This window comes from Heterodontus francisci, chromosome 15 (genome assembly GCF_036365525.1).
Source record: "Heterodontus francisci isolate sHetFra1 chromosome 15, sHetFra1.hap1, whole genome shotgun sequence".
Taxonomy (NCBI): Eukaryota; Metazoa; Chordata; class Chondrichthyes; order Heterodontiformes; family Heterodontidae; genus Heterodontus; species Heterodontus francisci.
Window position 1 is genome coordinate 54,656,558 of NC_090385.1, and position 23,096 is coordinate 54,679,653.

The 23,096-nt window shown below is 44.0% G+C and overlaps 1 protein-coding gene across 6 annotated transcripts in view; it reads left to right on the forward strand.

The window, feature by feature from the left end:
• LOC137377667 (BCL-6 corepressor-like protein 1) overlaps positions 1-23,096 on the forward strand; it is a 355,666-nt gene that overhangs the window by 160,716 nt on the left and 171,854 nt on the right. For 5 of the 6 annotated variants that reach the window (XM_068047573.1, XM_068047570.1, XM_068047571.1 and 2 more), the window contains one exon: positions 6,080-6,213. In XM_068047573.1, coding sequence (XP_067903674.1) covers positions 6,128-6,213 — 86 coding nt within the window. In that variant the 5' untranslated portion in view covers positions 6,080-6,127. Of the gene's footprint in view, positions 1-6,079; positions 6,214-23,096 lie in introns of those variants that run through there. The other variant, XM_068047576.1, reaches the window with a different exon arrangement.

Consider the following 23,096-nt stretch of genomic DNA (forward strand, 5'->3'; position numbering starts at 1 on the left):
CCTTTGTTTTTGCTGGTGTGACTTTTTTTTGTGTATTTGGATACAGGTTATGCCATACAGAATGATTAGTATATATTTTATGTTTCATTGGCTTTCTGAATTGGCAGGAGGTAACAGTGTACACTGTATCTATTCTCCAGTAAGTAATTTACCATAATCAGGGTTAATTGTTTGATCTGGACTATGTTAACTCAGTGCAGCCAAAGAGTCTTTAAAAGACACAGGTTTCAGTTCATAAGACATGCCGAATGTTAACAAAAACTGTGCCATCAAGCCATTCATAAGAGGTGAGTGTGTTTAAAACCATTGAACTGAAGCATTTGTGTTCTATAGTTCTAAGTTGTGTTATGAAAGTGCCTCTGCGTTATGTTAAATATATTTTTTGAGGATTCATTTTTGAAAGATTGAAGAAATGTTTGGCGTTTTCAAAGGGGGTCATGCAGAGGCCAGTTGACTTTGAAAAACAGTCCCTGGAAACGTTTTTTAAAAGGGCACTGAGTTCTTCTGAGGAGAACAAGCCTTTCTGGGAAACCACCTGGCATCCAGCAACAACAAGCCTTTCAGGGAAACCACCTGACTTCCAGCTCAATAAACAACAGAGAACTTTGGACATCTTGAGAAGTTGTTCACAAAGAAGTGGCAGGTCAAGATTGATGGAGATCGAAAGGCTGACCACCTGTTGTCGGTTTTGTTTTTGAATTGTTTTGAGTTGGGGTTGAACTGTATAAAAAGGAAGAGAACTTCCAACCCAGCTCAGCTTTCCAGCACTTCTCCAAAAGACCCTGAGAAGTCTAATGTGTCAACTCATCTCTTCTCCTGCCTTTGCTAAATTAATTCTCAACACCGCCTGAAAAGAACTGTTCCAAAAGATCCCAGTGACCCGTCTACGTGTACTTAGAGGCCAGACTGCATGCCAGTTTTGGAACACAACCTATCTCATCTGCTGTTTCTTCAAGCATGAGCACATATTAAGTCCAAATGTTTTTTGTCTGTAATAGAGCTCTAAAAACAAAAATCCCTTTATTTTTCTGGTTAACGTGTGTGTGTGTGTGTGGCTAAGTAAAAAGGGAACTTTAATATTTCAATCTGTGTTTATTGCTTTACATTACTGGTTAAGACTTGTTTTATAATACATTGATAATTTTGTTTATTAAAGAAACCTGGTTGACGTATTTTATTCTGGGATTAAAAATACATTATATAATTGACTGTATTGGTAAGTGAGAAAAAATTTCAACATATGTTGTGACCCGTGGAGAAGTGGAACTAGAATAAACAGTGCATGCCTCCCGTCTTGGGTAATACTTTAAATCAAATAAACTACTTAGGCATCTACTTAAATATTTTAGAGCAGCAGTTTGTATTGAGGTAAGGCTTGATACATGCATGAGGGCAAAGGGAATAGAGTGTTATGGGCATAGGTTAGGAAGAGGAGGAGGTTTGTGTGGAGTATAAACATTGGCATGGGCCAGTCAGTCTTTCAGTGTTCTATGTAATTTGCAATGAAACGCACAGCTTCTCACACATGAATTTCTAGCATGCTAGAAGCTATCATGGTGTTGTTCTACTTTGCCAGTCCAGTGTCCCAGCTTTATTTCAACATTACAGGAGAGGAGAAAGTGGCAACTGCTAGAACATCTGCAAAACCTTTCTCCATTCCATGAGAGATCCAGAAAGGTCAAGTCAATTCAATATGGAGTCATTAAATGGAAAAACTGCAGATGTTGGAAGACCATTTTCAGACATCCACATCAACTGTAATGAACGGTTCCCTCTACTGGTGGTGTGGAGTAGCTGGTGTGCATGCTTTCTCTCATGGCAGTAGCAAGGAGCTCTCTATTAACCCCTCACAAATCTTCAACCATGCAGAACCATGCTGCAAAGGAGCCACGACAAAGAATTAGGCTGTCCCTTCTCCATCCCAGAATCTGGAGCCTAAGAGGAGCGCCACTTTAATCCCAAGAAACAGCCATGTACATCTCAGATCCTAAGCCTCAGGTTTGTAGAGGTGTCTCAATATAGGGCAAAGAAAAGTTTCCGTGGTCAAAAGAGGTACACATGGTGAATAAAGAGGAAAGTTTTGTAAATGGTTGTAATAAATCATTAGAATTATTGATGCATGGATTGCTTGGTGTTTGGTTATCCTTTAAGACAATGGGGAACAGCTTCAGTACTAATTTTGAGGCTAATTATAATATAATGGCTTGCAGTGAGGTGCATGAATTTTATTTAGACTGTAGGAAGGTTGGTGAAACAAGATGCCTCTTTGATGGACTGCGACTTCAAATTGTACTCTTAAGCATCTGTGTTGGAGCTAATTATTAAATTAGATTATTTTATGAGATTATTACGTCCCCAATAAGGCTGGATGTTAAACAAGAATTTCTGGTGATGTCATAAACCTAGACTTCAAATAACAGTCTTGAGCTAATGTTACGACTGAGGCGGGAGGAGTGCACTGTTAATTCAGTCCCACTTCTCCACAGGTCACAAGATATTATTTAAAATGTTCCCACTTACTAATACAGGCAATCATATACACTATTTTTCCCAGAATAGAACACACTAACCAGGTTTCTTTACTGAACAACAAAATTATCAGTTCATTATAAAACAAGTCTTAACGAGTAATGAACTAAAACATAAACAGATTAAAATTTTTAAAAGTCCCCTTTGTACCTTAGCATCTCACACTCACGCACATATGTATATGGGTTAACTGAAAAAATAAAAAGGGATTTTTGGATCAGAGCTCTGTTACAGACAAAAAAACACCCAGACAGATCACCTTGCCCACGCTTGAAGAAAACAGCAGATGAGACCCGCTGCACCAAAACTGGCAAACAGTCTAACCTCCGAGCACATGCATATAGGCCACCGATATCCCCCAGAACAGTTCTCGTCAGGTGGTATTGAGAATTATTTTTAGTAGGCTTTCTTCAAATACAGGAAACCAAATGATTTGACACAGGATCTTTAGCGTTTTGCTGGACAATGAAGCTGGGTTTTGGTCTTATCTTCTTGGAATTCTCTCCTTCTGCAGCAGATTTGACTTTATCTCTCTCCTGAAGGTAAAACACACACACATGCACTTCAGCAGTAGACTTGACTTTATCTCACTCCAGAAGGTAAAATCACACTGACCCGCAACCAGAAAGCTTGTCGGTTTTCTGCCCTCCCAGATGAGCTATGCTGCTGCTGGGTGTGTCCAATCAAAGGAGCGCTTGTGTCTTCTCTGCCCGTGACCAGGGTTTCCGTTCCAAGTCTATTCCGAGCTATGGACAAGCAGCAGCGTTGTTGCCAATCTGGCTCCTCAGTGTCCTCTTGATGGCTCTTGTTTTTAAAAAAAAAAATACCTGGTCTATCATTTATTCAGCTTAGCCATAAATTCCTTTTTAAATTTTTTTTTTAACAAAACAGAATCATTTTCATAATACTAATGAAAGCTTAAGATAGGGCAGCAATTGCATCATTGATGCCTGTGATGGCTGTTGTGGTATTATCAATGCACAACAAATACATTGGATATGTGTAACATGGAGAAATTACCTAACCTAGTAATTCCTGTTATCTGCAACTTGGTCCATAAAAATCAAGATGACGTTATCCTTTTTGAAGGTATGTGTTGTTCAAAAAAACATTTAGTCAGCATTCATGAGCAGAATTGGTCATAGCCTGAAAAAAATTTTCTCAATATAATCCCAGTTTTTTGAGAAGGATTGACTAGGTGAATTCTGTTTGTGTGAACCATCTTGCTTCTTTACTGTGGAAAGTTGTTTTCCTTCAGACTTCGGATCATGCCTTCCACACATGCAATTGGTTAACTTCAAAGCACTAGTTACGAAGAAGGTTGATAAAGAAGATAGGTAAGTAATCTTGGCAAATAAGTAAAGGAAATTCCATGTGAGAACTGGAGTCTACATGCCAAGCTAGAAAACCAGCAAAAGTTCACACACTGTCAAAAAAAAGTTCATAATTCAAAAACAACTCTGAATAAAGGTTATAAACCTGTAGATATACAAATGCAGGGAAGCACAGACTTTTCATAACTTAACCTTGCAAGTATATCATCTGTTTAGTGGAAGATCATAGCTAGAATTGAAGGATTATTTCCCCACTTGCAGAGAAATTGTGGATATGTATTGGTGCTCTGATTACTAAATCTGATTTGTATAATTTTCATAGTACACTTTTCTTCCCCTCCTCCCCAGCCTGTTCAGAGACACTCTTTTCTTCTGCCACTGAGTTCATGGTAGCAGTCTTCATCTCCTTCCTCCCTTCCAGTTCAAAGAGACATTCCTCCAGCATTTCCCACTTCAGATTCCTAATGGCATCTTCTTTGCTTGGGAAACTGTTTTTATGCTGTGGTCAACCATTCTTGATTGTGCAAACAATCACAGAATAAGGGATCCCCGCTCCCTTCTCGTTCCCTTCTCCCTCCTTGCTTCAGCAAGTAAGGTTATTTTATAAATGAATACAGATAGGCTGCTTTCATTCAACATTGTTTCCAGTCCCTGTGGGAAAATTCAGTCCCCCTGTGAAACATTAGTTAGGATACAATTCATTGGTACTGGAGTAGAGCAGAATCATTGTAACTGAGCTGTTGTGGGTTATGTATAATATCAGTACTTTGTGGGAAATTTAAATCACTGCTTATTTTTGCCTTGCAACATAGAGGCTGGGTGCAGAGGCTGAATGTTCATGACAAATGTGGAAAGATGACATGTACGGAACTCCGAGATGGCTGCTTGCCACTGAGTAGTAACTGGAAGACTTGCTGGATAGTTGTGTTCACTGACTGAAATTACGGCGGGTGATCAGAGAGCCCCCGTGGAAATTCTACCCCACATATCTATGTCTAATTAGTGCATTTTGCATACAATCTTTCCTTGTATTCTTGGTTTCAAAAATGATGGATTTTTTTTTAAAATCCCAGAATATCATCTAATAAATGGAATTTGACATTTTTGCTCGTAGTAATCGGTGGCCCTGATATCCCCCACATGTCATAACACTCCTATTTATAAAACAGCAAATCTACTGATGCATCATGAGTAACGCCAGGGAAATCTGCTAGGATTGATGAAATATGCTGTGTTTTTCTAAACTCTAATTTCTATTGTAATGGAGAACTCCTGTGTAAAATATTTTCAGACTCCAGCATGTGAGTTCCAAATACATGTTTATATGTTTTGACTTTTAGAATGCCCTCAAATTTCAATGGAGACTCCCTTTTCACACTTTATCTGAATATACCGAGCACAAAATGGATTGTGAACGTTCCAGAAAATTATTGGTGTTTATCAATTACAGATGACAGATATTGCTGATCTATTATGTTCTGTTTTCAGATTCAGACTTGTAGTAAATGTTCTGAGGTCTGATGGGCCTGTTGCTCTATGTTAAGTGTTAAGAATTGAGTATCCAAATGGAACATAGGAACAGAAGTTGGCCATTTAGCCCCCTGAGCCTGTTCCGCCATTCAATGAGGAAATGACTTCAGCAACATTACTCCTTCTATCCACCTAACAAGAATCAGTTTTAAAATTAAGAATTGATCTAGCATCAATTGCCATTTGCAGAAGAGAGTTCCAGACTTCTATCACCCTTTGTGTGAAAGTGTTTCCTAATTTCATTCCTGAAAGCTCTGGTTCTAATTATTAGACCATGCCCCCGGTCCTAGACTCCCCAGCTGGTGGAAATAGTTTCTCCCAATCTACTCTCTCTGTTCCCCTTAATATCTTGAGCTTCATTCATCACCGCTTAGCCTTCTAAGTTTCAGGGAGTATAACCCTAGTTTGTTAATCTCTCCTCCTCCGAGCTTAACCTTTGGAGTCTAGGTATTATTCTAGTAAATCTATGCTGGACTCCCTCCAAGGCTAGTATATCCTTCCTAAGGTCTTCAACACACCTATACAGTAGTTTCAGGTTATCAACATCTTGACAATCAGATCCTGCTTTGTGCACGTGCCAAAAGAGCTTCACTTCAGAATAGTAAAATTGCAATGTTGTACGTCAGGCTTTGGAGCAAGAATGTATTACAAATACCTCTAGTTGCAAATTTTTTTTTGTCATTCAGATTGGAGCTGTGAAGGAGTGCAACTACTGTTATCGGTCTTCACCTGTCATGCTTGCCACAGCCTCGCTGTACAACGGTGTTCACGACTGGACAAACACTGACCGAATCCGGATGTGTGGCATTAAAGAAGATAGGTGAGTGATACTGCAAAGAAATGAATGAAAAGAGTATTATCTGGTTGAACCTACCTATCCGCATTATATGTGCAAAGTTACTGAATTTCAGCAGAGAAATATAATGTATAGGAACAGGAAAAGGCCATATGATGTAACAAACCTAATCCTTTTTTGCCTGATCTCAAGTCCAACCTACCTACCTTTTTGTCATATCCCTCAATCATTTCTCTCTCCAGAAACAGAGGGGAATTTTAACATAAAAAAAAAAGCGAGTGAGTTTCGGAGGGGGAGGGTGGTTAAAAGGGCTGAAATTGACAGTTTGTCGGGAATCCGGCTGTAACCCACCAGTGTCCACTTTTAACTGCAGCGCATTCAGCTGCATATGAGAAATCCGCTTGGGAGAGGCAGGTTACCAATTTAAATACGTTAAAAGGTAATTTAGCAGCTGTTTTAACTCTGCTTTTTGAATTTAACTCTGCTTTTTGAATTTAACTCTGCTTTTTGAATTTAACTCTGCTTTTTGAATTTAACTCTGCTTTTTGAATTTAACTCTGCTTTTTGAATTTAACTCTGAGTATGCGAGTTTCCTGAGCTTCCTGGAACTTGCCAGTGAAAGCAAGGCAAAAAGACAGCAGAATTAAGGGGACTGAACAAATTGCAGACAGAAATATCCTATAAGTACTCCGATCTCACACCTCCTTCCTTACCTAAGTGAAAGGCTTTTGCTCACAGTGCTTGTTCTGAGAGTCTGCTTTCACTACTTTGGAGGTGACTTCCAATACTTTGGTCATTTCTGCTACTTTGGAGTTTTGTGCATCTGACCTACACTTCCCATCTGTCAGACATAAGTTCAGCATGGGTGCTGCTTATGCAGATTTACTGAGAACCAAGATGAGCAGCACCAGAACCTTCTCACTGGCCTGTTGCTTCACAGCAGAGAGGGGATGAGCCGGACGTGCAGCTTGCAGAAGGCGAAACCCCAACACCCAGTATATAGGCAGTGGATCAGCTTCCTTGGTGTGTCCGAACATCAGTGCCTATGGAAGCTCAATGTCACATCGTATGGTTGCTGATATTTGCAACATCCTGGAAGATGATCTCCTGCCAAATAGATGGTTGCTGTCAAAGTCACCACTACCCTTAATTTCTTTGCTACTTGTTCCTTCCAGGGATCTGCAGGAAATATTTACAGAAACTCGTAATCTGCTGCCCACAAATGTATCACACATGTGACTGATGCCATGTTTGCTAGGGCTGGGAATTATCTACACTTTGCAACCAAAGAGGCCAGTCAGAATGAGCGGATGCTCAGCTTGACAGCTCTGGCTGGCTTCCCACAAGTCTAGGGAGTCATCAACTGCACGTATGTGGCAGTCAAGGCACTCCAGATCACCTGGCGTCTTCGTCAACCTCAGAGGCTTTCACTTATCAGTGTGCAGCTCATGTGCAACCACAAAAAGATCATCATGTATGTTTGAGCAAGTTTCCCAGGGAGCTGTCATGATGCTTTTGTCCTGTTCCAGTCAACACTGTCTCAGCTCTTTGGACCTTGAAGTAGAGTTAGTGGCTGACATCTTGGAGACAGGAACTACCCATCAAGACATGGCTGATGACACCCCTTAGGAGCCCAGACAATGAGGCCCAGGAGAGGTACAGCCAGAAATCACAGGACCACAACAACTGCCATCAAGCAAGCAATCTGAATGCTGAGAATGCACTTCAGGTGCCTGGTCAGATCTGGGGGCCTTCACTATGCACCAGCCCGGATAGCAAGAATGATAATGGTGTGCTGCGCTCTGCAGAACCTAGCGCAACGGCGAGGATTGGAGCTGTAGGAGGAAGAAGGTGCTGAGTGCACTGCCTCTTCAGAGGAGGAGGAATGTGGTGTGGCAAGGGCACCAACAGTCATGCATATTATTGCCTGGATGGCCTAATTCTGGCAGTGTTCAGTTAGATTGAAGCAGTGCACCCATCTGGTAGCCATATTCAGAATCCACTTGGCCCACCCTCCACCCATCCCCTAACACAAAGCAGCTGTACAATCAATGAAGCATCCCTGACACAGGCACCCATTGCTCAAGGTCACTTGGCAGGCAGCAAGCAAAAATGGGCAAAATGGGAACATTGTGCAAACAAATAATAATCTTGCAGAAAAATTGAACAGAAACTTAACAATTTAACATTGTGTTAAACACCACATGTGCATACCTTTGTGCAACTACAAATCTTTGTTATTTTTCTGCTACTCCTATGTGGTACACCCCTGTGGCTTCAGCAGAGAGAGGCAGGCTCTGACTGCTGAGATGCTGTTGACCAATAGTCCATTGGGCTTTGGAGCCCGTGAGCCCTGCCAAAGACTTCCCCACCTGCTCCTGGGCAGGGACAAACTCTGCTAGATGGACAGGGAGCATCATGCAGTGTACTGTGTCTCCAAGCTTACACAGTGTGAATGGAAAGGCTGCCAGCACCTCTCATTTTGCTGCAACTCCAGAAATATCGTCTTTGCCAATGGCCCCAAAAGCTCAGCATCTGTGGCCAGCTGAACAGAGCTTGGAGGGTCCTGGGCCCTCCAACAGGAAATCTCTGCAGCTGTCCCTGCCTCCTCAATCTGTCTGCTCTTGCTCACTTGTGATGTTGGCAGTCCGACTAAGGTGTGTGTGTGTGTGCGCGTGTGTACGTGTGTGTGTGTGTACATGAGTTCTGTGATGACATTAAATCAACATGAGCAACTGTTCTTTGCCATGTGGCTGTGCAAAATGTAATTCTGTTACCAGGTAGCTGCAAGGCCCTCATCTCTCCACCTCCAAGCATGCCGAGACTTGGCTTGTCTCTCCTGCCACCTCTGTAGCTGTCAGTATGGAAATGGCTGGATGTCCACCTCCTGCTCATTTTGCCTCTCCGTTGTTCTGTGCTCTCCTCTGCTCCAAGAAAGGAAAGAAGAGGTCCATGACTGAGAGTACCAGAATGTGTTGAGTGGATGGATGGACAACATTTGTCAAGGGTCGCTGTGGGAGATGGATATGAGGGTGAGTGTGAGAGGGATGGGTGCAGCTGCAAGGTAAGTTAGCATTAGTGATTTGCAGGAGTCTGTTTGGGAAAGCAGAGTGAAGAGGTTTGAGGTTAGACTCCCATCAGGATGTACTTGAATGTGCCATTGCACTCACCTTCCCTGACCTGATCTGACACTGTATCCAGGAGCGTGGCCCTACACTTGCTGCGGACCTTTTCTGCAATCTCCAGCCATGCCTTGCTCTCTGAGGCAGGCTTCTCCCTCCTGTCAGTAGGGACAAGAATCTCCCTGTGGGCCCTTACAGACCATACCATCAGCTCTAGGGAGGCACCATTGAAGTGAGTGCAGCCTTGCAACGTTGGGAATCCATTGTTGTTAAAACACCTGGACAACCCTTCAACTTTCACCTTTGCAGGGTGCCTTTAAATATTTCAGCTAAAATAGACTCATGCAGGAAATCGTCATGTCTGTTCACGCTACATGGTCAGGAACCCTGGAAGTCAGATGCTAATGCAGTGACCAGGTTAAAAAGCCACTGACAAACACACTGGTGAAACTTCCAGCGCTACCAGGCTCTCCCTCAGCCAGCATGTCACCAATTTAAAATCCAGCCCAATTACTTGCATTTATTTAGCATCTTTTTAAATGTAGGGAAATATCTCAAGACAGTTCAGAGGTGTAAGGAATAATTGTGATGCAAAGATGGAGCGATCTGGGGAAGTGACCTAAAGTATGGTCAAAGACGTGGGTTGGATGGAGGGACTTAAAGGAGATGGAGAGGTGGAAGGTTTTGGGGTGAGAATTCCAGACTGAGGCCCTGACAGCTGAAGGCAAGTCTGCTGATGGTGTGCAGGGGCATAGGTGTACAAGAATGCAGAATTAGGAATGGAGAGGTCCAGGGAGGGGTAGTGGTGGAAAAGGTTACAGAGGGAACAGTGAGGCCATGAAAAGATTTAAATAAAAGGATGAAAATTTAAAATTTGAGACCTTTGGGACCAGGAGCCAAAGTACCGGAGGTGACATCTTTTGGATGAGACGTTAAACCGAGGCCCTGCATGCTTTCTAAGGTGGAGGTAAAAGATCCCATAGCACTATTTTGAAAAAGAGCAAGGGAATTATCCCCAGCGTCACTGCCAATATTTATCCTTCAACCAATATCGCAAAAACAGATTAGCTGGTCATTACCACATTGCTGTTTGTGGGATCTTGCTGTGCCCAAATTTATTGCAGCGTTTCCTATATTACAACAATGACTGCACTTGAAAAGTATTCCATTGGCTATAAAGCACATTGAGACCTCCAGTGGTCATGAAAGACGCAATATAAATGCAAGTCTTTTTTTTTTCTTTTGACATCTTCAACCGGGGTGATGGGGAATGGGACTTTGTCTGCCATAGGATATGGGCAGCTGAAGTTTATGGAGGACAGGAGGCTGACCACAGAGCATTGGAATAATCAAGTCTGGAAATGTTAAAGGCATGCATGAAGGTTGTAGCAGCAAGTGGACTGAGGTAGGGGCAGAGTCTGACCGTATTAACGGTGGTGGAAACTTGGTGTCTTTGTGATAGTGTGAATATGGGTTTAGAAGTTCAGATCATGGTTAAACAGGATATCGAGTGGCCAAGGCAGTAGGGTGTAGTCAGCGGCAAGGGTATGGAATTTATATTGGTGGTTGAAGAAAAGGGCTTTGGTTTTCCTACAGTTTAGCTGGAGGAGATTTTGACCCACCCAAGTCTGATATTGGACAAGCTGTCGTGACAGCACAGAGGCAATGGAGAAGTTGAGAGTAGTAGTAAGCAAGTAGAGATAGATGTCATAAGCAGACATGTGAAAGCTGATTCCATGTCTGCAAATGATATCACCAAGAACAGCATGTAGGTAAGGAAGAGAAGGGAGCCAAGGATGCTTCCCTGGGAGACTCCAGAGATCATGATACAGGGGCTGTTGGTAGATTTGCTTTGGCTATCATTAGATTACTAAGAATGAAACTAATTGGGGGCATTCCCAGCCAAGCTGGACAATGGAGCAGAGATGTTGAAGGAGGGTGGTGTGGTCAACCTTGTTGAAGGCTGCAGAGAGGCCAAGAAGGATGTGGGATAAGGAACCACAGTCAGAGAATGTTGTTCGTTCAAACTGTTTTTGTAATATGGGCGGGGCAGAATCCTGATTGAAGAGATATAAATTGGGAATTGAGGAAAAATCGACATGGATCGAGAGGTGAAAACATGTTCAACAATTTTTAAGAGGAACAGGTTGGAGTAATATATATGTCATAGCGCAGAAGGAGGCCATTCGGCCCTTGAGGATGGGTTTTTGAGAAGGAGGTTATGGCAGTGGTTTGAATGGGAGAGCCATAGTGCCTGAGGAGAGGGAATCATTTAAAACAACTTGCATAGTGGCCAGGAAAGGTATTTTGGTGGTTGAGGGCAGGAGGTAGGTCTCATGGATGAAATAATTTGGAAAGGACATAGATAGAAGCAAAACTAAAGACACAGGTTTGGGAATAGGAAGGAAGTTTGAGTTAGTAAGTAAGAGAAAGGGGGAAACAGCAGAGGGAGCAGATAGGTTTCTTAGTCACCAAGAGAGACTGAGCTCCTCACACTTGTAGATGGGATGGGAGGAGAGGTTTAAGGAAACAGTTGGTAATAGAGAATAGGGGTCTCTAGTTACTTTTGCTCTCCAAAGTAGTGAACAGTTTTTCTGAAAGAGTTGAGGCCTGGTGTGGCTCTAGTGATGGATGGCTAGGCCAGTTATGCTCCAGGTACACTTCGGTTTGTGACCCTTCAGCTTGAGGGAGTGAAGATGGGAATTTTACAAGGGGGAATGTGAGTTGGTGGAAACTTTGCTAAAAATAATTCGGCTGCTTTGCTGCTTTACCTGAGCAGATTTTGACTGTTTCCATTTTGGTCACTTCAGGTATCAGAATATTTCTAAGTACCAATGATGTCATGTGATCATTGACCTGAAAGAGGGGTGTAGCTGTAAAATACTTACACTATTGATATTTTTGCCTGCGTGCAATTATGTATGTACCAAATAATGTGCTAGAAAATATTTATAAATTGCATGAGTTTTTTTTGGATCTAGTGATCAAACTCTCCCAACTCTGGGTCCTTTACAGTGCATTTCACTGCACTGATGGTGTGGTTCAATATTGATCTCAAATTTACCATGAGTTATCTTTGCAACACTGCCTATCCTTGCCTCTCTTGAGGTGAGGTTATTAAACTCTAAGCAGTTCCATAATTTAATACTGCCTGAATTGATTTTACTTAGATCATTACTGGCCAGCAGAATGAGATGACTTTAATTTAATGTATCAGGGTCTAATTCCAACTCTAGTCCAATGAGCAAAGGAAAGTGCACAATTCTGAACCTGGAACACTTAACCCTACTGTTTGAGTGAAGACAGTATTGTGTCATCTGGTGAGAACTTTTGATGTCTGGTGAAAGAATTGTATTCTACCTTGTACTACAGTTATTTGACGGGAGCACTGTATTATAAATTGCTTGATTGCAGCAAGAATTTAACTTGCTAAGATGAATCATAGCACTAATGAACAATTGAAAAGTTGTTCATTTAGCTGTATATGTGCTGATCAATACCAATTCATTTTTCACAAAGGTAACATGATATCCTGCATTCAATGGCTCTCTGATTAGAGCAATTGCTGTCATTGTATCATTATATTTGTAATCGATAGTTGATGAACATAAATTTTATTCACACAAGTCAAATCTGGCAAACTGATTTTCATTTAAATTATGGCTGGTTCTCATCTTGGTAGTCAAAAGTAAACAAAGTTTCTACATATTTTTAAACACATAACAGTAGAAAGAAGTTCACAAGGACAGTTTATTGTACTGCAAGATCAAAAATATGGCACTCTGCTGTAACATTGGCTAAGTAATACAGAATGACGAAGAGCATTTAAAATCTAACAGAATACCATGCTATGGTATCATTGACTGTCCTACTTTATTGGTGATCACAAATACTGTGATATAATTAGCAATTGCCCCTAGTATAGGTAGGTGGTAGGGAAATATAGGGACAGGTGGGGATGTGGTAGGAATATGGAATTAGTGTAGGATTAGTATAAATGGGTGGTTGATTGTCGGCACAGACTCGGTGGGCCGAAGGGCCTGTTTCAGTGCTGTATCTCTAAACTAAACTAAAAAAACTAAATAATTAGTTACCGTAATGTAAAATATTTCAAATTAAAGCAAACACTTTGGGGGGAATTTTATGCTCTTCCCCCAAGGCGTATTTGGAGGCGGGGAGAGCATAAAATTGGGTGTGATGGTGGCATGGGGGTGGGGGGGGGGAATCCTGCCACCTTCCCGCCTCTGCTAAAATTTAGTCTGGGGTGGGAAGGCCTGTGAACGGACACTTAGTGCCTGAACGAGGGACTCAGCATCAGAAAAGGGTTGGGGGGTGGGGGTGCACTGAGGGCCACCCCTTGCCTTTGCTGCCGACCCCTCCCGTCTTGACCTACCTGAGGCCTGGTTCCTGCAATGCTCCTCAGCCTCCGGTAGGTGCACCTGCAGTAATAGCCACTGCCTCCGCGGTAGCATTGCATGCAGCTTCCAGCCTCTGATTGGCCAGCAGTTCTGCAAGGGTGGAACTTCCAGAGACAGGGTTCTTGATCCCATGGAAGGCCTGCTGCTGTCCGCTTAAGTGCCTGATTGGCACTAAATTCGGCGGGCCTTCCATGTAAGAAGCGGCGGCAGGGATCTCAGCGTCGGTTTTTCCAGACGTCGAGATCCCTGCCGCCAGGATAAAATGCCCCCCTACATCTCCTTTACACTGTTTTAGATTGGATGTCAGGTGAGGACCAAGGCAAGCACCAACACCAGCAGTAGCCTTTTGGTCATAAACCTTTAGTTCCACAGGAGAGAGTGGGGGGGGCAGCAGAGAGGTGCAGCTTTTAGGACGCCATAGCCTGCACACAGGATGTCCAGGCAGAGGATGATTTTCCTTGACATGTCTGAATACCAGTGTCTCAGGAAGTTCAGGGTGTTGTATCTGGTGGTGACAGACATTTGTAGCCTCCTGGAACAAGACCTGCTGCCAGATGGACCTGGTGGCCACGTTTTACCAATAGCTGTCAGTCCCCACCACCTTAATGTTTTGCCCTGTAGATTCTTCCAGGGCTCGGCCAGAGACATTTGCAGGAATTCACAGTCAGTAGCACGCAAATGTATAAGACAGGTGACTGCTGGCTTGTTTAACAGAAGGAAAGGCCAAATATATACTTTTTCCTGTGATAATGACAGTCAGAATGAGCAGATGCTCGGGTTTGCAGCTCTGGCTAGCTTCCCACAGGCGCAGTGTCATTGCACACGTGGCAATTAAGGAAACCCCAGATCATCCGGGGTGTTTGGCAACTATAAGGGCTTCCACTCCATCCATGTGCAACCACAAAAAGATTTTTATGCAGGTGCGCGCAAGATTTCCAGGCAGCTTCCATGATGCTTTTGCCCTGTCTTCACATCTGGAAACAGAGTTCCCAGCTGGTTGCTCGGCAACAAGGGGTATCCCCTTAAACATGGCTGATGATATTCTCAGAAACCTGAGGAATGGGGCCCAAGAACATTGCAATGAATGCCATATGGCCACTTTTGTATCATCAAACAAGCCAACGGCATGCTGAAGATGCGCTTCAGGTGCCTGGACGCATTCAGTTCGCATCAGCCAGGATCTCAAGAATAGTCATGTGCTGCGCTCTGCACAACATTGTCCAGCAGCGGGGTTTGGACCTGCAGGAGGGCCGAGGCGGAGAGCACAGAGCTGCTTCGGAGAATGAGGAAGACAAGGAGGCGGAAGGTGCTGTGGGCAATGCACCACCAGTGATGCACATTGCTGCTCAGGATGTCCTCATTATTGCACCACCAGTGTACCCATCTCAGCCTTATGAACCGCATGCAAAAGCCATTTTTGCTGCCCCCCCCAGCCAATGCCACTACACAAAAAGTGGTCCTACAAACAACCAGGCATCTCTTTCATGTCCCCCTTTTAGCTGCTGTCAATTCAGGTCTTCCTATTCATCAAACAATTGGAAGAGGACAGTTGCCAAACAGTAACCCAGAGTGCACAACATGGGAAAGTAGTTCAAGATAATAATGCTTGTTCATTTGATGCATATAAATGATGCTTAAGTGTATGAAATGTGTAAGACACCCTTGTGCAGCTACAAACCTTAACTCTTCATTTTTCTATTGTGTCTACATGGTGCAACTCCTGTGGCTTCAGTATTGAGAGAGAGGCAGGCTGCTCAGATCCTGCTCTGATACGTTGCCCTTCGCGACATACTCTGGATTTTAGAGCCTGTGAGGACCCCTCCAAACACTGCTCCAGCTGCACCTGTCCAGGGGTAGCTTCTGCCATCGAGACATGAGGTAGCATGTTGGGTACTGAGGGTGTTGTTGGTGGGGGGAGAACAACAGGTGAGAATTGGAAACATTTTGAGCACAGTCTTTCTTTTGCCATTATCCCTCTCATGGCCCAGTCGCATTTGCCTGCTACCACTGTGCTGGGGAACATTTTGCTGCACATTAATGGGTGCTGAAAGGCCATCCCGTTTTTAAGGTGGCACCCAAAGTGTGCAAACAGTGTTGAAGGCCTGCATGCATTTATTTAATTGACGTGTTTGATTCTCCATGCAGTTGAACACTATCAATGGAAGGAGACATCACCTTAATGGCCCATGACAGCATGCCACTCAGGCTGAGGCGGATTCCTGTAATCTGGAAGGCAGAGCATATATAGACCTATTACGGCACAACCGAATAATGCAAGGCTGGATTGCATCTATTTTAACGCAAGGAGTCTTACTAGTAAGGCAGATGAATTGAAGACGTTGATTAACACTTGGGAATATGATATTGCTATCACAGAGACATGGTTGAGGGAAGGGCCGGGCTAGCAGCTCAATATTCCAGCGTATAGGATCTTCAGGCGTGACAGGGGAGGGTGTAAAGGAGGAGCTGACATTGCACTGTTGATCAAGGAGTCAAATACTGCAGTAAGGAGGGATGATATCTTAGAAGATTCCTCAAATGAGGCCATATGGGTAAAACTTAAAAACAAAAAGGGGACAATCACTTGGCTGGGAGTGTACTGCAGACCTCCAAGCAGTCAGGGAGAGATAGAGGAGCAGATATGTAGGCAAATCTCTGAGGTGTAAAAATAATAGTGTAATAATAGGGGATTTCAACTTCCCCAATATCAACTGGGATAGTCTTAGTGCAAAAGGCTTAAAGGGGGTGGAATTCTTAAAGTGCATACAGGAGTGCTTTATGAGCCAGCACGTAGAAAGTCCTACTACAGAAGAAGGGGCGGTACTGGACTTAAACCTAGGGAGTGAAGCTGGACAAGTAGTATAAGTGTCAGTGGGGGAGCATTTTGGGGATAGTGACCATAAGAACATAAGAAAAGGACAAAGAGGAACTGGAAATAAAAGTACTGAATTGGGGGAAGGCTGATTTTCAATATGATAAAACAGGATCCGGCCAAAGCGGACTGGGAGCAGCTACTAATAGGAAAGTCTACATCAGACCAGTGGGAGTCATTCAAAAATGAAATGGTGAGAGTTCAGGACCAACATGTTCCCATAAAGGTGAAGGGTAGGACCAACCAGTCCAGGGAACCCTGGATGTCAAGGGATATAGAGGATTGGATAAGAAAAAAGGAGGCTTATAGCAGATTCAGAGCGCTGAAAACAGCAGAGGCCCTGGAGGAGTATAGAAAGTGCAGGGGGTGCTTAAAAAAAGTAATTAGGAGAGTGAAGAGGGAACATGAAAAAACACTGCCGGGCAAGATAAAGAAAAATCCCAAGGCATTTCATAAGTATATTAAGGGCAAGAGGATAACCAGGGAAAGAGTAGGGCCCAGTAGGGACCAAAGTGACAATCTGTGTGGAGCCAAGGACATAGGTGAGGTTTTAAATGATTACTTTTCATCTGTGTTCACTATGAAGAAGGATGATCTTGGGGTAGAGATCAGGGAAGGGGATTGTGATGTACTTGAACAAATTAGCATTGAAAAGGAGGAAGTATTAGCTGTTTTAGCGGGCTTAAAAGTGGATAAATTCCCAGGCTGTTATGTGAGGCAAGGGAGGAGATAGCAAGGGCTCTGACACAAATTTTCAAATCCTCTCTGGCCACAAGAGAGGTACCAGAGGACTGGAGGACAGCGAATGTGGTACCATTATTCAAGAAGGGTAGCAGGGATAAACCAGGTAATTACAGGCCAGTGTGTCGAACATCAGTGGTAGGGAAACTATTGGGGCAAAGTTCTGGGGGACAGGATTAATCTTCACTTGGAGAGGCAGGGATTAATCAGGGATAGTCAGCATGGCTTTGTCGGGGAGATCGTCTCTAACAAACTTGATTGAATTTTTTGAGGTGGTGACTAGATGTGTAGATGAGGGTAAAGCAGTTGATGTAGTCTACATGCACTACAGTAAGGTGATAAGGTCCCGCACGGGGGATTGGTTAAGAAGATAAGGGCCCATGGCATCCAGGGCAATTTGGCAAATTGGATCCAAAATTGGCTTAGTGGCAGGAGTTAGAAGGTGATGGTCGAGGGTTGTTTTTGCGAGTGGAAGCCTGTGACCAGTGGTGTACTGCAGGGCTTGGTGCTGGGACCCTTGCTATTTGTAGCGCACAATAATGACTTAGACGTGAATATAGGAGGTATGATTGGTGATGTCATAAATAGTGAGGAGGAAAGCCTCAGATTACAAAATGATATAGATGGGCTGGTAAGATGGGCAGAGCAGTGGCACATGGAATTTAACCCAGAGAACTGTGAGGTAATGCATTTTGGGAGGACTAACAAGGCAAGGGAATATACAATGGATGATAGGACCCTAGGAAGTACAGAGGGTCAGAGGGACCTTGATGTACTTGTCCATAGATTGCTGAAGGCAGCAGCACAGGTAGATAAGGTGGTTAGGAAGGCATATGGGATACTTGCCTTTATTAGCCGAGGCATAGAATATAAGAGCAGGGAGATTATGATGGAGCTGTATAAAACGCTAGTTAGGTCACAGCTGGAGTACTGTGTACAGTTCTGGTTGCCACACTATAGGAAGGATGTGATTGCACTGGAGAGGGTGCAGAGGAGATTCACCAGTATGTTGTCTGGGCTGGAGCATTTCAGCTGTGAAGAGAGACTGAAAAGGCTAGGGTTGTTTTCCTTAGAGCAGAAAAGGCTGAGGGGGGACCTGATTTGAGGTATACAAAATTATGAGGGGCATTGATAAGATATATAGAAAGAAACTTTTTCCCTTACGGAGGTGTCAATAACCAGGGGGCATAGATTTAAGGTAAGGGGCAGGAGGTTTAGAGGGGATTTGAGGAAAGTTTTTTTTCACCCAAAGAGTGATTGGAATCTGGATCACACTGACTGAAGGGGTGGTAGAGGCAGGAACCCTCTCAACATTTAAGATGAGCACTTGAAATGCCATAGCGTACAAGGCTACGGGCCAAGTGCTGGAAAATGGGATTAGGATAGGTGCTTGATGGCCAGCACAGACACGATGGGCCGAAGGGCCTGTTTCTGTGCTGTATAACTCTGTGACTCTAATCTCTCTGCAGATGTGCACAGTGTGCTTGGACCACCTGTTAACACATTGCACATTCTGTACTGTTGCTGACCAAGTATCCTGTTATCAACAGTCTCCAGGGTACAGCATCTGTATCCAGTTGAGCAGAGTTTAGAGAGTCCTGCACCCTCCAATGTGGACTCTCCATTGCTGTCCCTGATTTAACCCATCTGCGCTTGCTCGCTTGTGAAGTGCAAGGCAACATGTGAAACTTCAACAATCTCTCGAACAGGTTTGTGCTGTATTTGACCTGGTGCACAGCCCATAGAAACCTTGTGATGTTGTACCCTCAAGGGGATTGAGCTCTGAGGTTTTGTCAGTGACCTCATCTGCCTCCTGCTGGGCTCGTGATGGCCCTGTGGGTGATAAAAGACACAAATAAATACTGTCAAGGTAAGAATGTTTAAAGTTATCATGCCCATCACATTTCACCTGCTGTTGACATCAGGTCAACATGACTGAATGTTGTATGCCATGTGGCTATCATATTTAATTATGTCGCCAAGTAGCTGGGATGCTTCCACCTCCTCATCTACAATGGCCAGGAATGCTGAGACTCCACTGATCTGCAGCCCCTCCTCTTCTACTGTTAATTGCAAGTTCTGTGGAAGACCCGCTCGGTTCTCTGTCTGTCTCTACCTGGTGTTCTGTGCTTTCTTCTCCAGCAAGGAGGAAAAGAAGAAACCTATGAGTAAGAGTAATGGCATGTGTTCACCCGGTGGATGGAGAGCATTTATTAAGGGTGGCTATGAGGTAGAGGCATGGCATTGCGCAAGGATGAAGGTGAGTGGTGGATGGATAGATGGGAATGTAAGGAAGTGTAAAGACAGAGAGGGAGTGGGTGCGTCTGTAGGTTGATGCGAGGAGTGATGTGCTGGAGTAGGCTTGAGAAGGCAGAGTGAGGGTTTTGGGTGATAGTCATCATGCTCGCTGTTGCTAGTTGGATAGGAAACCGAAAGTTGGATGTTCATGAAGTGGCTTTGTTTAAAAGCCACTAATAGGTGCGCTGCACATAGTGCATGGGAAATGTGGAAATATCAGATGCCAGTGTGTCTGCACATTAGAATCCGCCCCCTTGGGTCTGACTGATGGCCTTAGCCTTTTAATTCAAATACAAACATGTGCTGTCGTTTATTTGTAGATATGTTTGGCATCTCCTTTTGAGGAATACATATTTAGATTGAGTTTATTTTGATCGCCTTTTGAGATGTATTTTTTCAGTCTGTCCTACTTAAATGGGAAAGTCTGTCTAAAGCCACCAGACGGAGATTAATAATCCAGAATGATTTCATATTTGGTTAGCAAACCAATGTGTAAAGGTTAATATTCAGGGATCCTGTGCCCTGCCTGATTTACATTGGTATTTAACAGCAAATTTTTTTCCGTTATCTTCTACCTTTTTGGAGGACAGATAGTTAAGCCTGTAACTTTTGGAAATTTAGTGTTTCTATTCATTTATCCATTTACTAGTCACTAAAATCAGTTTCACATTTTATACCAAACACAGTCTCGAAGTAAAAGCAGAACAGGCTGGAAATACTCAGCAGGCCTGGCAGCATTTGTGGAAAGAGAAACAGGTAACATTTCAAGTCGATGACCTTTGATCAAAACTGAGAAAAGTTAGAAATGTAATAGGTTTTAAACATCAGCCAGAATTTTAGTTTGGGCGGGAGACTCTGCCCACCAGCCAAAATGTCGAGGGCAGGCCTGGGGAACCAAGCCAGGATTTTACGCTCCCCAGGCTCTTAATTGGTCTTGGGCCGGTCTTCCGCCACCCTGAGGCAGGAAGTCCCATCTAATGGAGCTGCTGGCCAATCAGCGGGCCGGCAATTCTCTGTCCCAGCAGCGCCACCAGGAGCGATGGCCACTGCTGGGACTGCACCCAGCCACAGCAGGATCGTGGACGCCGGCCCGAAAAAAAAGGTAAGTCTCTGGGGCTTTGCTGAGGACAGTCGGCTGGGTAAGGGAGGGTGGGGTGGAGTGTAGTGCAGTAAGGTTGGGAAGGGGTGGTGGGGGGGAATGGAGCTTCCGTGGGGCACAGGGTACCCGAATGGGAGGGGACCTCCCCCACCTCCCCCAGCCCTCAAGGAGGATGCCAGTTTTACTTGGCAGCCACCTGGAGGGCCTGTGTCACCCGCCCGCTGCCGGTAAAATACTGCTGGCAGCGGGAGGAGGCCCTTGAGTGGCGGTTAATTGGCCATTTTAGGGCCTTGTTTGGCCTGGGGTGGGCAGGCGGTTTCTCGCTGCCACCCATCGTAAAATTGCAGCAGGGGGCGGGAAGGCATCTAGAATGGCTCCCACCCCGCCTCCCACTCAATTTTACGACCCCCGCCAGGTCACCAGCCTCCTGTGGGCGGGAGGGAGGGGCGTAACATTCCAGCCATTCCTTCTGTTTCTCTCTCCGTAGATGCTGAGTATTTCCAAAATTTTCTGTTTTAATTTCAGATTTCCAGCATCCGCAGTATTTTATTTTTGTAATTTAGTCTAGTGAAATGTTTATTCTGCCACCTTCCAAAGTCGTGAAGTTATGTGAAAATGCCTGTTATAGCCAATAGCTAGAATTCAGTATTATGGGTTTTCTGTCTAATTACAAATTACAAATTAACCTAGATATTGGACAGGATTCACCTGAGCTTGAGGGCTCGTCTATGAAATGCTGCATGCAAGATAAATATCTGGAGGGCAAACCCAGAAAAAGTTATTGGTTGGTGCGGGTTGGGGAGCTGGGAAAGAGGAGATAGAAGGGACAAGAGATGAGGGACAGGGACTGAAGGAAGAGAAAGTGTGTACTGAAGGGGACTAGATGAGGGGTGGTTATGGGTGGATGTCAGATCAAGGGATTGAGTAGGAAATCAGATATAGGGGGAATGAGGGAGAAGAAACCAGGACTAAAGGGTGATTCTTGGAAACCAAGTAATTTGAATGTAATGGTGGTTGAAGGATCTGGACTCAAAGGAGTGCGACAGAAGGATGAGCATGCCTGGAAGTGAGAAGTTTAAGAAAGAAGGACTGCTCAAGAGTGAAGGATGAGAAAGGGTATCTTGACGGTAAGGCATGAGTGACAAAGGTGACTTTGGAGACAGAAAGATGGTGGGGTGCCAGTGATTGAGGCATGATGGGGAACAGTTAAGACTATGTTAGGAGGTCACAAAGTGCTGGGCGAACGGAAACAGCCAGAGATGTGGTTCATGTTTGAACCAATAAGTATGAAAAGGGTTGAAGTCCTACAAGCAAAGTTTCCACAGCTAGAGAGAAAGATAAAGAGCAGAACCTCAAAGATAGTCATTGAGAGATGACTATTGTTAGTGAGTAGGAGCAGTAAGATAAGGCAGATTAATGCATGGCTGGAGAAATGGTATAGGAGGAAGGGCTTCAGATTCCTGGGGCATTAGGACCGGATATGGTTAGGAGGTACCTGTACAAGATGGACAGCTTGCACATCAACAGGGCTGGGTCCAATTGCCTCACAGGGAGATTAGTTAGTACTGTGAGGAGGGTTTATACTAATTTGGCAGGGGGAGGGGCAGCAGAATGAAGCATTAGAGAGGAGCTTCAAGGCGTGCACGAAGGACGGAGAAATAATCTTAGCATTAGAATAAAATTAGTTCAGAAATAGGAGGGGCCAGACGGGGAAAATGTGAGGCAGGTCAGGGTGGGTTTGGAGGTCATGTGCGTAAATGCACAGAGCATGGTGAATGAGATTATTGAGCTCGAGGCACAAATAGCCACATGGTATTATGATATGGTGGCGGTAATGGAGACAGTTCAAACAAGGGGAGGAATGGGCACTAAATATTCCTGGCAACAATGTATTCAGGAAAGATGGGGGAGGAAAAAAGGAGGGGGTGTGGCAGTATTGTTCAAAGTGTTACAGCACTAGAAATGAATGAAGTGCTTTGAGGGTTCATAGAATCTGTTTAGTTAGAATTAAGGAACAATAGAGGAGCTATTAGACTGCTGGCTGTATACTATAGGTCATCAAATAGTGGGAAGGGGATAGAGAAGTAAATTTGCAGGCAACTTGTAGAAAAATGCAAGAGCCCTAGGGTAGTGATAATGTGGGACTTCAATTATCCTAAAGTAGACTGGAAAAATAACAGTGTGAAAGGCAAAGAGGGGAAAGAATTCCTGAAATGTGTATAAGAGAACTTCCTTGGTCAGCATATCTTCTGCCCAACAAGGAAAGACACACTGCTGAATCTAGGTCTGGGGAATGAAGTTTGGCAAATGGAGCATGTTTCAGTGGGGCAGCATTTGGGAAACAGTGACCACAATTG